This window comes from Helianthus annuus, chromosome 10 (assembly GCF_002127325.2).
Source record: "Helianthus annuus cultivar XRQ/B chromosome 10, HanXRQr2.0-SUNRISE, whole genome shotgun sequence".
NCBI classification, from domain to species: Eukaryota; Viridiplantae; Streptophyta; class Magnoliopsida; order Asterales; family Asteraceae; genus Helianthus; species Helianthus annuus.
The window spans coordinates 140,655,404-140,672,858 of NC_035442.2; the positions used below are offsets into that span (position 1 = coordinate 140,655,404).

The 17,455-nt window shown below is 38.4% G+C and overlaps 1 protein-coding gene and 1 long non-coding RNA gene across 2 annotated transcripts; both read left to right on the forward strand.

Annotated features, from left to right (window-relative positions):
- The first annotated feature begins 3,657 nt into the window (after positions 1–3,657).
- Positions 3,658–6,465, forward strand: LOC110882639. The gene is made up of 3 exons (XR_002560158.1): positions 3,658–3,781; positions 4,968–5,067; positions 6,279–6,465. It is a non-coding gene; the product is annotated as an uncharacterized LOC110882639 (long non-coding RNA).
- Positions 6,466–16,083: 9,618 nt separating this feature from the next.
- On the forward strand, positions 16,084–16,947 carry LOC110882597. The gene has a single exon (XM_022130581.1). The coding sequence runs from the start codon at positions 16,084–16,086 to the stop codon at positions 16,945–16,947; it is 864 nt and encodes a 287-aa protein (XP_021986273.1).
- The last annotated feature ends 508 nt before the right edge of the window (positions 16,948–17,455 follow it).

Consider the following 17,455-nt stretch of genomic DNA (forward strand, 5'->3'; position numbering starts at 1 on the left):
GCTACGCTGATAAGCGTAGGAAACCATTGGAATTCCAGGTCGGTGACCGGGTTCTACTTAAAGTCTCACCCTGGAAGGGTGTGGTTCGCTTTGGTAAACGGGGCAAGCTTAATCCGCGATATATCGGACCATTCGAAATTACCGAGAAGATCGGTAAGGTTGCTTATAGATTGAATCTGCCTGAAGAACTGAGTGCGGTACACAACGTTTTCCACGTATCTAACCTGAAGAAGTGTTTGTCGGATGAAACACTTGTAATTCCTTTTAAGGAATTGACTATTGACGAACAGCTACACTTTACTGAGGAACCGATTGAAATCACTGATCGAGAGATCAAAATCCTCAAACGTAGCCAGATACCTCTTGTACGAGTCCGTTGGAACTCGCGACGCGGCCCAGAGTATACCTGGGAGCGGGAAGACCAGATGAAGCACAAGTATCCCCAGCTGTTCCCTAACGAAAATCCCAGCACTGAAGCTACGAACGAATTTCGGGACGAAATTCCAAACTAACGGGGGGATGATGTGACACCCCGTTGAAACGCTTTCACTTACACAAGCTTGACAGTGGCTGCCTTAACTTTCGGGACGAAAGTTCCTAAAACTTGGGGATAATGTGACACCTCGGATCTTTCCGGATAACCTTTCGATGTATCAAACGTGTACGTAATCGACTAACAGTAAAAATGTATGAAAAACTATTTGTTATTATATGCCGATTTACTTATGTGTATATATATATATATATATGTGTTATATATATGTAAACCGAAACCTCGACCTGACTCGAGACCACGGTCTCGAGTGAACAGTAGCAATGGGCCGGTTTAGGCCTTGTGACCGAGGGCCCAACCCGGAACACCCCTAGCCCAATTCGGAACCTTATATAAACCCAACCCCACCTCCCTTATCCATTTTTCACACTCTCCTCTCATCTTCTTCACTAAACCCTAAAACCCTAGCACAACACTACAATCCTTCTTCTTCTTCTTCTCGGGTTCAACCAAATCAAGAACATACTCGGCTTTAGCTCGGAACCACCAACCGGAAGCTCATCCATCGAACCCACACACCTTGAATCTCTACCGGTTAGTGTTTTGTTGATTTATATGGTTCTTGATTATTATTAGTGGTAGGTTAGATAGCATGGGTATTGGTTTGTGCTTGTTGATGTTGATGATTAGAAAGATGCTTGTTGTTTTGCAAATTATTGTTGATTCCGGTTTGTGTGTGTGTCTCAGTTTGTTAAGTAGTTTGGATAGATTGTGGTCATTATAAATGTATGTTTCGGATATGTGCTAATTGCTTGAATGATCATATTAAGGGCTTGATTATGAGGTTTTAAGTGCACAGTTTTGGGTTTTAGTAGTATGTCTTTGTTTGAATGATTTTCAGCTTATTAGGGGGATTGGTTATAGTTATTGCTTGAATATTATGTAAAATGATGATGATGAACATGAAGAACAATTTGAATGCCTTTGAAATATTTTTGAAATGTGTATATTTGATCTGTTTTGGCTATTGATCAGACAAACAAACATGTTTTAGTGGAAATGGTACGTATTGGTTTCATGAAAATGCATTTCTATTGGTTCGTACAAATGACAGGTTCTAGAAGGTCTTCATGCACACGTAACCACGGTTGCGAGTCGGAACCCCTGGTTGCGACTCGAAACCACAACAGGATTTGTCGAGACCTCCCGGTTGCGAGTCGCAATCAACGCGTATCGATCCGATTGCGAGTCGTAACCACAGCTGCTTTGTCGGAACCGCCGGTTGCGAGTCGGAATCTCTGATTACGAGTCGCAACCAAAGCATGACGAACCGAGACCTCGGTTGCGAGTCGCAACCTTGGTTGCGAGTCACCTCCGTCTCGACTGGGCTGTTATTGGGCCAATGTACTTGTTGGATTGTCTGTTAACTGGATTGCTTGTGTAACTGCTTAGGCCCAATAGCCCCACTGTTGTGTGTTGGACTCTCTGTTGACTGGGCTGCATGTATATCTGCTACTGTATGTATATATGTTACTGTTTGTATTTCTGCCTGTTAACTGTTTGTACACGTGCATGCTATACGTGTTTACTTGTACCCGACTTGACCCATACTTGGTAACCATGCTAGGACGTGGTGACCAACATACTTAACCAAGTAACGTATCATACCGAGCAACCCAAGGTGAGTTCACAACTTAAAAGCATGCGTCCCGGTGGTTTGGGACACGAGACTAAAACAACCCTATCCCCTTGTAAAGGGGATACCGTCTACATTCCTTCCCTAGTTATTGGGAACAAACTTACTTTATCTTCCCTTGTATCGGGAAACCTTTTTAGTTAATTACTGTTTATACGGAATGCAATCAACGGCACTAAACGCAACTCTATCACTCAAGTCCCTACTACATAATACCGATTAGTCGCCGGTGCCAGGCGAACGGGTTATTAGTTGATAGCGCTATTTAGGTCTTACCAGCCTCACACCGTGCCATGGTATGGGATCGGTCGTGAACTAATGTACTCAGGCATCCGTCAATGATGATAGAACATTGACATCGGGGCATCCTGCGGAAACGCATTCGGTTACCTAGTGTTCGGTATTGGAAAAACAGTTTAGTTGCTAACTTTTGGGGTAGCTCCCCTTGGCATGTATAAACGGATAAATTAACTGGTGAAACAAGTTTTTGGTAATTAAAACTGGACAACTAGTGAACTCACTCAGCATTATTGTTGACCCCTTACTGCATGCTTTGCAGGTGGCCAGTGACTGGAGCAGCTGCTTGGGATGTGTAGTGGTCGTCTGCCCGTGTGTTGGGCATTTATTATGCTTACCTTATGAACACTGTTAAAACTATTTAATTGTGCTTCCGCTACTTGTTACTGTTTTAAACTTGAAACCCTAAACTCTGAACTTGATATTTGCTAATCTTATGGTTAGTAAGTATTACTTTAATATTAACCAATGCTTAGTATAATTGGTGGCTGGATCCTGGTCAGTCACGCCCTCAAAGCGGGTGTCATCCGCGGGTGGATTTTGGGGGTGTGACAATTATAATACGCGCATAATAATATATCAAACCCTCTTGAAGAGCTTAAAGGTAAACAGTAATAATTGTATACATTTGGAAAAGGGTTCACTGAATGAAATGTTAATTGATAGTATGTACTAGAAACTGGCAATGTAAAATGGAAGACACTAATAAGAGCTCTGGATCAGACCCTGATTTTCGTGTGATTATGGAAGTTAATTACTAATCTAAGAAGATCACAATGCGTACGATCGTAATTATTCATGGCTAAGACTTTTGCCAGAACCCCGCATGAATTATGTTGTAATGTGCCCATTAAATGAGAACGTTAGAAAGGTAAGAGAAGGAACGAGAAAGGTTTCGGGGACGAAACCTTCTTTAAGGGGGGTAGATTTGTAACATCCCAAAACCCGAATGTTTATATTTGTTAAATGTTCTAATATGGTACATCAAGAAACACATAACTAGGTTATTTATCCTAGTTAAAAGTATGGTAGAAACAAATAAGGGATGAAAGTTGTGTCAACTTTAATTAAGTGACAAACTTGAGGGGCTATAGTGGGGCAAAATGAAAGTTGAAATTATAAAAAAAAAATAATATGCCTACATACACACACACAATCGTGTGTTCTGGAAGGAGATCGAGCTCCATGGGAGCCAAAACCCTAACAAGACTAAATCACCAAATTGAAGGGTTTATTATGGCTCAAATTCAAGAAAGAACATGGATTAATGATCACCTAAGTATTTCCTACATCAAGTAAGTTGAATTTTGCAATTTGGTGATGTTTGATTTAGTAGGTTTAGTATAATTCATGAATGTAATGATGAATCTAGTATGAGTGATGGTTGCCATAGATGTGTAAACATCAAGATATGTTGAATTTTGAATATGAACATGGATTTAAGCAAAACCCATTTGCATGTTAAGGAATGACTAGAAATTTTGAGATTTCTACTTGTTAATTAGTTGTTGTGGATGATTTTGTTATGACTAATTGATGTCACAATCATATGTTCCTAGTTAGAATGAAATATTGTTACAACTTGATTGATTGTGAATGAACTATGTGAAGAATTAGTAGGAATCACATTTTAAAAGCTTGTACATAATGCTTTGTTAGTAGTACACCCACCAAGTGTTCGATGAAATGCCCAAGAGAGCAAAATTTGTGAAATTGTATGAAGGCTATGGGTAATTGTGTATAGAAGGTGCTTATTGTGTAGCCGATAACAAATTAATAAGTTGAGTATGCTTATGGTGGTATCGTTATGAGAATTCGGATTTGAATGTATGGTTTGGTAAAATTATGCATTAGGAACTTGCACCTTAAGTTCCAATAATGTAGTGCTCGCCATGTACTTTATGCTTTTGATTCATGGTGATTAAGTGCAAATGTGTACGAATTTGAGATGCGTAGTTTATTGATAAGTGATAATGTTGGAATTATGTCATGTACATAGGTAAGATGATAATTTGATTGTGCGAATATTGAACAATGTGGTTGTTGAATGTAGAGTTATGAAAGCATAAGTAGGTGTATATTGTGTATGTGACTAGATGATCGTATGTTCGTATGTATTTTAGTATATGGGTATGAAATGTTTATGGTGTCATTGGTATAACGACCACATCGGAATGGATATATGTTCCTAAGTTGGAAGTTTGCATACTCAACCGTTAACCTTATGAAAAGTAAATAAATATTAGAATAGCATGGATAGATCATATTATATGATTGTAAGACTAGGAGGATTGAATGATGCATGATGAATCATTATGTTTCATACTTGATGGTATGTTAAAGTGTGTAAATTAGAATGATGCATTGCTATATTATGCCTTGTGCTTGTTGAAATTGACTATTGAAAGTCAAATGCGAGATATGAACTAGACATGATTAGTGACATGTAGATCTCGAATGCTAACAAGAATGTGAATGTAGTGAGGTGTAGATGATAAGCATCATGTCAAGAGGACGCAAGCACAAATGGCAATCGGGTCAAGAGGAGACAAGGAAACGGTCACGAATACGGACGCTTAAGGTAAGTGATTCCGACTCACTTCTTAGTATAAATGTAGAATCCTAATATTTTTATGTGTGGGTAAGAATGATGCAAGGGATATGTAATAATTGTGAGTTTTAAGTTAAGTGTTACTTATAACGAAGGAGTTGTTATAACAAAGGAAATTTTGATGGTACTAAACGGGTCGAATAATCATGTATATGTATAGTAGCAATGATGAAGTTTGTAAAAGATTAAGGACCCGGGGTAAGGATTCTTAGTATAAGATGTAGGGAAATGTTTTACGGACAATTAGAAACAAGTTCCAAGTGATTCGGACGCAAAACGAATGAATTACGCAAGTTTTAGTATTTTAAAGGAAGGCTAATACAGGGGCCACCGTAAGCTACGGTAGCCACCGTAGCTTACGGTGGGTGCTGGGAATGTTGTTTCTGCCGTAAGGCAGGTTAGGGCCGCCGTAAGGAATTGGAGGCCACCGTAAGCTACGGTAGCCACCGTAGCTTACGGTGGAGGTCTGATGTAATTGTTTTGTTTGTGTAGTTTCTTCGTTTTTCTTCAAACGCGGACCCCCGTGAACCCATTCCAAGCCTTGTTAAGCTCTATAATGATCCCTAACCCTACTAAATGGCTTGGTAGGTCATGGATGAGTATGAAGCTCATCTTTAAGATCCGAAAGATATTTTAAAAGCATTCGTGACATGTGATTTAGTTCGAAATATGTGATCGTGTACGCGGGGTAATGGATTAAGTATGTGAGTAGGTATGCTTGTAGGGATTAGGGCATGTATGTATGTATGTATGTATGTAATCACCTAAGTAGGTAAGTCGTATGCCGTAATGTATGCATGTATGTAAGTATGTGAGCAGGTAAGTTTATATGTAGTAATGCGCGTATGTATGTAGGTAAGTATGCGAGTAGGTATTCTTGTATGAAGTAATATATGTATGAATGTGTGTAGGTATGTATGTACGTAGTTATGTATGTAATGCATACGTGGTTTTCAATACTCTTAAGTATTGACAATATTAACATCGTGCCTCGAGAACGAATTGTGGTGCAGGTTCTCCATCGAGGTTCGTTAAGGATTAAGCACCCGGAGGGAATGACTACATCTAGAAAGTTAACGGATGGAGAGAATATGTGGATAGAACGAATCTAGACCACGCAATTAAGAATCTTGTTTGCATGTAATGTGTGCTAATGTTTCGATTGTATGTGTTGGGTGCAGGTAGTACGAATCACAGATTTTTCATTCCAAGAGTAGCGATCAAAGACCGAGTCACTAGTCGGATTGTACGGGAATACTTGATTATGTAAAATGATAGTTATAGTGTATGTTTCTGTTATGTAAATGAGTACAAAAGCTAGTCTTGTTGTAAGAAAGTATTTTATAATGAATTTGCAAGTAGGGCAAAAACGTGTTCATCGAAAGAAATTTTTATGGAACGATTTTTCCGCTGCGTCTTTTCAGTTATAACGTGTTAGGGTGTTACACTAGCCTTACAAATAATTACTTTACGTGCGAATAATTAATGAAATGTATGTATGGAAAGTTGATGCATGCGACTTGTGTAGTATAACTATATATTTATTTGTGAGAAGGGCTGGACCGATAGGCTTAGCATTTTAGGCGAAGGCTAGGGCCTTCAAAACATAGGGGCCTCCGAATTATTATTTTTTGTTTATATATTACATGTGTATGTGTATTTATACGAAATGAACAAACATATTGGCAAAGATATAATGACCCAAACAAATAAAATGTCTACACCCAGAACTCAAAACGTGAAGGATTATTGGCCAAATCCCCTTTTTTCTTGAATCCACAAGTTACCAGGTCCCTTTTTAATGCAATTATGCAACCTCCGCCGACAGTGCCGATAGGGGAGAAATTAGGGGTAATCGATTGTTGTTGATGGTGGGGATTTGCGGTTGACCAGTAACCATTAAAAAATTGTGATATGATATTCACGATTTTATAACTTAGTTTTATGATTCGTTATTGCCAATTGATGTTATTTTTAGGTTCAATTCTCACAGGGGCCTTGACTTTGTAATTCACTTAGAGCCTCTAAAATCGTTGAGCCGGCCCAGTTTTATGAGCAAAAACTTTGTCCACGCAAAAGGGCACCTTTCGCATGAGATGAATATACATGAATACCCTACGTTTCGCACAAATGAATAGTGCGAAAAGTTGACACATTTCACATGCGGATTTTTAACCTACTTTACCTAGCTTCCAAAGGGTCAAGATCAGACAACAAGTTAAGTGTAGATGCAATCGTTCAAGTGAGTTTCCAGAATCCCCTTACTAAAATGTTTTGGGTCTTAAAGAACCTTAAGTAAAGTGTGCTTTAACAAAAAAAAAAGAAGTTTCAGTTGTTAGCCGTAACGATTAAGAGTAGTGTTTTCTAATGATCAATGTAATGATTTAATGAAAGTATTAATAAAGTTCAAACGTAAATTATGTAATTGTAACCGTAACGGTAACGTACATAATGTTCACGTGAATGAACGGGAATTAGTGACATGTGTCTTACGGGCTGTAATGCCGCATGCACTCCTTTATCTTCACACCGTATAACTAGACGCCAACATGTCCATGGTTTAGCCATTATAGGCCATAATGGGTTTGTCTTCTGGTCCTTAATCGACCTATAATAGTTCAGCGATAGGGAGGCTGCTGCAAGTGTCGTGGCTGTCGATTCTATGTTGTGCCACCATGATTTCTCCATGACTAATTACTCCTTCGAAATCTGATCAATGTTGGTGCAGTTGTCTGTCGACTACATCTTCGTTCGAGTCTTAGGTTAGGGCTGATTGTATCATGCATGGAAATCGAGAAATCATGTTTTAATGATGGTTTCGCTTATATGTCAAACATGTAGGTTTGCTTATATGGTCATTGAAGGTTTCGCTCATATGGCAGTGTACATTGGAGCGAAACCTCAACCCTATATAAAGGGGTCACATGAGCGAAACCATATAGAAGTTAGGGTTGTGATCTTGTATGGTACGGCGAAGCCCTGCCGGTTTGTCTCCAGCGCTTGTACATTGTTAACAGATCAATAAAAGAGACGTTAAATAGTGAAATCAAGCTAAACAAAGACTGAATCAATGAATTCCGCCTCTGATTCAGTCTAAGCACTCTTCTGATCGACTCGTTAGGTCGTCTCGCGATCCTACAAGTGGTATCAGAGCTCAGGAAGAAGGGTTCTTACCGTTTAGCTCGTTTTCGCTCAAAATTCTGATTTCTACACTTTCTTTCATCATTTCAAGAAGTTTTAACGGTCAAAATTGGATCAAAATTTCACAGACTGTGTGTTATTGGACATTAACAAACCCTGGAAAGTTTCAAACCAAAATACGGACTAGAAATGGGTCAAACTACCTTCGGACTAGGTTTCGCTTATACGGACTTTGTATAGTTTCGCTTATTTGATCACCTAGTTTCGCTCCAGTGTCACATCATTTGGTAGTTTCGCTCCAAAAGTCACATAGTTCCGCTCTTGTGTCACCAAAATCCAGGGGTTTCGCTCGAAAGGTTTCGCTCCAAAGGTCTTCAGGAGGTTTCGCTCTTGTGAACAGAGTAGTTTCGCTCTTGTGGACTTAACTTGTTTCGCTCATTTTGACTTGACTAGTTTCGCTTTTGTGGACTTGACTAGTTTCGCTCTTGTGGACTTGACTGGTTTCGCTCATTTGAACTTGATTAGTTTCGCTCATTTGGACATTACCTGTTTCGCTTTTGTGAGCAACTAAGTTTTGTCGGGATTATTTGAAAGATGGTAGAAATGTTTGATAACTAGGAAAACAATGATCTTAAAAGGTTAAATGATTAGTATCGAGGATATTTCAGTAGTTCTTATCAGAAATTGCGCAAAGAGGTTTAGAGTAAATGTTTCGAATACTTTCTGTGTAAGAAAGATGAAAAATTGGTTGATTTGGAGAAGCGTTTTGATCGTTTGATTGACTATTTGAAAGAAAATCAAATAGTAATATCAGAAGCTGAAATGGTATCAAAGTTTGCTAATGGATTACCAGCTGAATGGAATGATTTTTTGAAAAATCTGAAAGAAAATTCTAGTTTTTCAAAATTACCTCTGAATAAATTCATCAGCAAACTTAAAAATCATGATTATGAACTTTATCAAAAGAAGAGAGATGTGTTGGATAAAATAAAAATGAATTTGGATGGTTTGAATTTAGATGTGATAAATGAAATAAACAAAAGAATCAATGTTTGTTGGGCAGCAAAAAGAAATTTGATATATGATATGAAAAGGGGTTGTTATATAGATGATAATAGAAATCCTCTTGATTTTGTTACAATCTTTGGTGCAGGTACATATAAGATAGAGAAAGGGCAAGTCCCAAAGAATGAAGAATCTGTGAAGAATGAATTCTCAAGTTCTGAATCAGTGTGCTTCAAATGTGACAACTTTAAGACTGACAATGACAAACTCGTGAAAGATGCGGAAAGTTTGGCATTGGAGATCAAGAAGTTGAACGATGAGAAACAAGCTGATAATAAGCAGATTTGTATTTTGAAAGGAAATTGTGAGAAGTTGAAAACTGAAAATGACAAACTGTTGGGTAGTTTGAACAGTTGGACATCAGAAAAGAAGAGGGAGAAAGAAAAGGCAAAAGTTTTTGAAGAAAAGATTAAAAGTTTTGAAATTGAAAAATCAAGAATTGAAAAAGAATTTCAAAATCAAATAAAAAATTTTGAAGATGGGAGAAATGTTTTTAGTCAAAACAATATTGAAAAGCAAAAAATGATAAATTCCCATCTTCAGAAAATTATTAAACTTGAAAAGGAAAGTGAATGTGCTCGAAAGAAAATCGAAGAATTAGAAAAAGACTTTGAAAGCAAAAAGAAATCTTCAGAAAATGAAGATTTCTGGATAAAGCTTGAGAACAAAAACTTGAAAGCAAATGAAACGAAATTTCAAGAACAGATAAAAGTTTTGGAACATGAAAAGTCTGTTCTTGAAAACATGAAGAATGAGAATGAAAAATCAGTCAAGTCTCATCTTGGAAAGAATATCTCAGCTTGAAAATGAAGCTGAAAATTCAAGAAACAAAATTGATGAACTTGAAAAGAAATTGATAGGTTTTGTGACTGCATTAGACAATTTGAATTTTCCCTGTCCGAAACCGATCAATTTAGTTCCAATAAGTGACGATGTCACAAACTTTGACAATGTCAAAGTTGAAGATTGCTATGAGGAATCTGATGATGAAAATGAAAAAATTGAAAAACAAAAATTGTTTTTGAAATTAAAGGAAAAGTTTCAGAAAACTGTTCTGCAATCAACTGAAAAAGGTGAATGCTCTAAGCAAAAACCTTTGAAGAAGAAAGTGGAACAGAAACAAAAAATTAAAAATGAGAAAAATGTTCAAAAAGAAAATAAAAGCTCATCAGATCGATTATCCAATCGAAATCAAAAACCACAAAAATTGAAAAATGAAAACTCAAAAATTGTCGGTAATAAGTGGTGCAGGTCGGACCACAGTGCTCAAAAGCCAAATCCAGCAAACATGAGGAAGGACTATCACCAAGCCAAACAATGCTATGATCTGAGTGTTTGGTGTGAAGGTGGTACATGGTACGATAATAGAGTGTGTTACCGATGCGGTTATCAGGGACACATTGCTGTTAACTGCCAAAGCTGGAATTATGAGACGAGAAGATGCTATAATTGTCAAATCAAAGGTCATATTGCCAGAGATTGCCCAAGGAGATCAAATGACAGATTGAGGGCTAAGTCTCAGAAATTGTAAAAGATTCCAGTCAAAGTCAAGCCCCATGAACATAAGGTTTTAAAACCTAAAGTTCAAGAACAGACAATTCAAGAAAAGAAAGTTAAACATTCACAGGGGCAGAAAGACAGACTGAGAAAAAAGAGGAAGAAGGCAAGAGAGTATCTCGAGAAGATTTTGTCCTCGGGTTCATCTGTTGGTAAAAATAAGAGTTCTGATGAATCGACTCCCTCAATTGCAAAGTCAAGCAAGACGAATTCATCGGATACAAATCTGAGGACGAAAGAAGAGAAGAAGAAGAAGAAAATGGTCGGCGATGAATCTGACAGGTCAAAGTCAGACAAGCCATGTGAAGGCAATGATTCTGGTTCGTCAAAGCCAGAAGAGCCATTGGTTGAGGTAAAAATGGAGAATTCAGGTTTAACAAAGGATGATGCAAATTTTCCACCATTGTTGAACAAGAATTCAAAATCACCCAAGGATCGTCAGGCTTGGGTGAATCTATTCAAATAGAAAAACCTGACTTGCCGGAGTTCCCAGGTTGGTAAGCGTGGAATATGAATCGGCACATTTCTTGAGAAATTTCACTTTGGTGATTTTTCGCCTTACATGTGGTAAATCAGGGACATTAAATTGTACTTGATTTTCTGCAAGTGATGTTTGAGAACTAAAACTGAAATTGTAAAATCTGTCATGTGGATGAAGAAAACAATGTGATGAAGTGACCCCGAACCTACAAATGATTGGTAAACAAACTAATTTTTCCAGAAAAACCATTTTGATTAAAACAAACTTAAGTGTTTTGAGATCATAATGGGAAAATAATTTGTTGTAAGGGGGAGTTCTGATTGTTTACGCCAAGTGGATGGCGAATTGAAGTGATTTAATATCAAGTTGTCAAGTTTGTACAGTTTCTTTCAAATTTTACCAGAAAATCAAAATTGAAACATATTTTGATTTTAGGGGGAGAAAAATTTTAAAAAATTAGAAAATTTGAAAATGTCAAAAACATCGGAAAAAAATTAAAAATGAGTTTTTGATTGCATATAAGAGGAAATGATAATGTACATCAGTAGAATATCACGACATGCTAAAGAAATGTAAAGATAAAATGTGATAAACAATCTTACTGTGGATATGTCAGTAGGTTTTCGCACATTTAGTAAACTGAGACGAGATATAAACCTGAATTCAAACTTGCTTATTCTGTGGGTTAACAAAACTGCTTGGATATATAGGTAACCCCTGAAATCTTGTTTGAAAGGTCCCTTATTCTGAGATACTAGGTCTTTATACTCAGTGATATCTGGGGTATTATCCCGGGACTTCTGCTGTATGGAAATACAAACCTAGTCCCCGGATAATGCTTTCTGCAAAAGCTTGAAACATAGCTTCGCCCTCAGCATGCTGATGAAACAATAAAATTGATAGTCGTTGCTGTTGAAATCTAAAAGATCCTCTAAAGGGGACCCACCGTAAAGTCGAAGCCGTCATCTCTCTGCGTATACAGAAGTATCGACCTGAGCTCTCATGGCCCTCGCACATAACCCCTTTACAGATATCATCTGTGGTATACTCACCTGTAAGACTGAATATTAGGATCTGGATACGGGAGTATATTCAAGTAGTGGGACACACAAATAAGTTTAAGTATTTAAGACACTAATTGCGTATTTCGAAACAGTTGAACGTTGTGTGAAAATTTAAGTGGACCAACATACTGACAATCTAGGTAAATTGTTTAAAACTTAAAATGTAATCAAGCTTAACGGTGTTGGTGATATGCTTCATAAACTGATATGATCCTCTTGCACGAACTCACAAAAATAATGTTTGTACATATTTCATTTCTGCATTTAATTTTTGTTATTGTTTTTATGTTTCATATTTTGAAAAATCCAAAAATATTTTCGACAACTGATATTGGAAAGCTGATATTCAAAATCTCAAAGGCTAAATGTGATGAACAGATGGTTTGGTTAATTGTTTTAAAATGTTGAATCAGAGTTTGAAATGTTTCAAATTTTGATAAATTTTAAATGTGAAAAATTCTCGAATGTTTAGTTGATTCATTAAGTTGAATCACAACTTTGTTGGTTTGTAATAGAGTGTTTGAGTTGTGTAGGTTTCTGATCCTGTTGCTATGGAAAGCCAGGAGATACATCAGAATCTGAGAAGAGTTTAAACTGATAAAGCCAGGATTTGATTTCAATGGTGATAACAAATTCCAGACGGCGATCCCAGCTTGATGATAGGGGGAGTCTGATGAGAGTTAGAGCCAGAGAAAGATCCGGGTATATGATTCCAAGAAGAGTTCCTGAAGAAGACCGATCAAGATTTAAGAGTTGTCATGTCTGAAGACTCTCACTGAAGATTCCGTCAACATTCAAGGGGGAGTCTGTTGGTGTAGTTGTCTGTCGACTACATCTTCGTTCGAGTCTTAGGTTAGGGCTGATTGTATCATGCACGGAAATCGAGAAGTCATGTTTTAATGATGGTTTCACTTATATGTCAAACATGTAGGTTCGCTTATATGTTCATTGAAGGTTTCGCTCATATGGCAGTGTACATTAGAGCGAAACCTCAACCCTATATAAAGGGGTCACATGAGCGAAACCATATAGAAATTAGGGTTGTGATCTTGTATGGTACGACGAAGCCCTCCGGTTTGTCTCCAGCGCTTGTACATTGTTAACAGATCAATAAAAGAGACGTTAAATAGTGAAATCAAGCTAAACAAAGACTGAATCAATGAATTCCGCCTCTGATTCAGTCTAAGCACTCTTCTGATCGACTCGTTAGGTCGTCTCGCGATCCTACAATCAAGTTCTCAGTTCAATGCACTCAAATTCATTAATCAAGCAAGTTTGTGTATTCTTGTTCTCGTGGTTTGAAACTCAATTTCAACTCTACTTTGGTAACAATTGTTGTAACAAGAAGCTTTAACAAGCTATAAACATTCAATATTATTAATCTCAGTTGGTAATTTGGATCCTAGCTTATTCTATATGTTTAATTTAATTTTATATGTTAGGGTTTATTACTAATCGCGTTGGAAATTCACCTCTGGACACCAACATTTATTGTCTCTATTAATGTATACCCTATTAGTTCATTCATTGTTCGTCAAATCAATCTAGTTAATTGATACGCTTCAAATAAGAAGTTAATATGCTGGTTTAACATTGGTTTACGGACCATAACGTATATATCTTTACCGTTGGTACTCAAACTAACTTGTTCAAGGGAATAGAAAAACTCTCTCTCTTCTCTCTAAGCCGGTGGCATGGCTGCTCGACGATAATGTTTTAATTCAGATTAGCGTGGGGGGGTATTTCGATCTGCTCTGAGTGGCAATCTTGAATAATCCGTTCACTCTAATAGGTTTAGAGCTTATCCATTCGCTCCTTGAACCGGTCTTAGATCTCGTTCCGTCAATATGAACGTGGGGGAAGACGGAGGGGTTTGGCATGATGTTCCAAGCAAGAAAGGTCTTAAGAAGAAGGAAGGTGCTCGCGATAAGTTTAACAAAGAAAGTATCACAAAGTTTTTTATCACTAATCTTCCTCCTGGATGTAACCCGTGGGATGTGGCGGATTTCGTTAGAGTGTTTAGAGAAGTGTCTGGTGTTTATATTGCAAGGAAAGCGGATAAACTTGGCAGGAAATTTGGTTTTGTTAGTTTTTCCAACGTCCGGGATGTTAAAGATATGGAACGAGCACTTAATGGTACTAAGATGGGGGGCTTCAAACTTCATGCAAACCTTGCCAGATTTGCGAAAGAAAATCAAGGAATGATGGAAGGTCACAATTTTAATGGAGGTGCAGCCGGAAAAGGTAAGAAGGTGCAGGTTCCACTTCAGAATAATATAGGTAAACCTCAACAAAACTCTTCTCGGAATCTTAACTGTGGCGTCAACACACCCTACACTCCGGGGAATGGGAGGTTGTTTAGTGATTTGTTCAAGGATGATTCTAGGAAGCCTTTTAATGCCAGTGGCCCAGTTTCGGGGGAAGGGCTGGTTATCAAAATTTCTGATGAAACTGTGGTGTTAAACGAATTGATCGGGAAAGCATTGGTAGGTAGATGTAAAAATCTTACTGTGCTGAGAAAACTCAACTCTTTGCTCTTGGAATCTGGATCGTCGGGATTATCGTTAAGTTACATGGGTGGATTGTCGATGTTACTGAATTTTGCGGAAGAAGAGCTGTGTGCTAAGTTTTTATTGGATCATCACACATGGAAGGACTGGTTTACCAGTTTAGACCACTGGAACTGCCAATCCCTTCCGTTCGAACGTCTGGCATGGGTCAAGATTCAGGGGGTCCCTATGCATTTGGCGGCAAACGATGTCCTTAACAATATTGCAGAGCACTTTGGGAAGATTGTACATGGTTCGCAGCTGGAAGTGGGTGATAATAACTTATCGGTAAGTTGGATTGGTCTGTTGGTCGGTGACGGGAACAGGATACAGGGTCATGTAACGCTGAAATGGAAGAACATGCAATTCCGAGTTTAGGTGGAGGAAGGATCCAGTGATTGGGTCCCGGACTCTGTTGGTCCAGTTGAATTTTCGGATGTCAGCCGGCCAGGAAGAAAACCGGGTTCCGACCCGGAGCCGTTCAATGTTTCGGAGGAAGAAGATGGATCGGTAGGGGAATTTAATGTGGGGGAAACTCAAGAGTTTGATAATCAAGACATTACCACAAGCGTGGGTGACGTTTCAATCCCCAAGGGTGCTGATCCGCCACACTTTTGTGATGGGGCCATAGACAAGTCGACCAAGGAAGGTTCTAACGATAAAGACATTTATTATTTTAATTCTAGGGATTCTGGGAGGCCCACTAAAGAAGGATTGAAATTAGGCCCAGGAGTAAGAGAACTGGGACTAAAGAAAAATTAAGCCCATCATCAGACATTAGGCCCAAAAATAGGTTGAGGGACGAAGGTGAATTTGTGTTCGATCTAAATCTGCAAGCAGAGGATGTCCAGCAAGATCTTTCAAATGGGAATATTACAGAGGTGGAACCGGTTCACAACGACGATCAGCAACATCAGGAACGTCAAGAAGGAGCGGACTCAGGTGATCCGGTCAACAGGATCGAAGAGAATGAAGTCAATCGAGAGGACCTGGTCGGCGAATTTTATGGTGACAAAATCAATGACGAAATCAGGGCCACTATGGAAATTGGGAATTTGGTTGGTGTCGATCTTAGCAACCACAATATCCTCGTCGAAGAAGCAATCAAAGGTAATAATGTTGTTGATCAATGAATTTTATGTCATATAACATCAGAGGCATTCTAGGGGAGGGTAAGGCGTCTCAGGTTAGAGAGATAAGGTTTGCCAATAAAATCTCTGCTTTAGCTTTGCAAGAGACTAAGGTTTCTATGATTTCGAATTTGGCTGCTTTTAATTTTTGGGGAAACAGAAACTGTGAACATGCGTTTTCGGCTTCGGAAGGTCTTTCAGGAGGGTTGGTTTGGATTTGGGACCCTAAGGTCTTCAAAGCCAATACTGTTATCCAGAAGAGGTATTATTTGGTGGTTAAAGGTATCATTGTGGGTTGTGGTGAACCAATTAACTTGGTTAATATATACGCCCCTCAAAACACTTCGGCTAAGCTGGCTTTATGGGATGAGCTTTCCTCGGTGATCGACCAAGCTATCGGAAAGTGGGTTTTAGTCGGGGATTTCAATGCGGTTCGATCTCAGGAGGAGAGGAGGAATTCGAAGTTTAAACCGGCGTGTTCTGAAAACTTTAATAATTTTATTTTTAATAACGGTTTGCTAGAGTATCTGATGCAGGGTAGGAAGTTTACTTGTATAAGGGATAACGGAAAAAATTTGAGTAAGCTTGACCGGTTTCTCGTCTGTCCGGAATTCTTTAATAAGTGGCCTTCGGTTTGTGTAAGAGTATTGCCTCCTCGGCATTCTGATCATTGTCCAATTATTTTGGAGACAGTGGAATTGAATTTTGGTCCTCGTCCGTTCCGGGTATACAACTCTTGGATTGGGAAACTGGGGTTTGAGGAATCTGTGAGGAAGGCGGTAGAGGGCTTTCAATATTTTGATCCTCCGGACCTTTGTCTTTCTTCTAAATTCGCTTGTATCAGATCGGCCATTAAGAACTAGAGAGATGAATTTTTGTCCATCGAGAAAGAATCCGAAAACTTGGCCTTGTCGGAATTTGAGGAGATAGAGTTAGAAATGGAAATAAGGGACTTATCGGAAGAGGAAGAATGGTCGATTGGGGAAAATAGAAAAATTCTGAAAGACATTGAAGATAGGAAGATTTTGGATGTTAAACAGAGATCTCGTATTAAGTGGGCGGTAGAGAGTGATGAGAACTCAAAATTTTTTCATGCTCTTGTTAAAAACAGGAAAGCAGCGAATACCATTCATGGCCTTACAATTGACGGGGAGTGGTGTAGCAAACCGACGAACATAAAAAAACAGGTTTTCGCTTTCTTTCGTGACAAGTTCAAAGATCCTCACAAGATCAGGCCGAATCTCCATTGTCCCAATATTAAAAGGATTTCGGATGGGGATTCGAATTTGTTAGTAGAGCCTTTCTCGGAGTTAGAGCCAGAGAAAGATCCGGGTATATGATTCCAAGAAGAGTTTCTGAAGAAGACCGATC

Coding starts and splice junctions, on each gene's coding strand:
- LOC110882597 (XM_022130581.1), top strand. CDS start 16,084: ATGAATTTTATGTCATATAACATCAGAGGCATTCTAGGGGAGGGTAAG.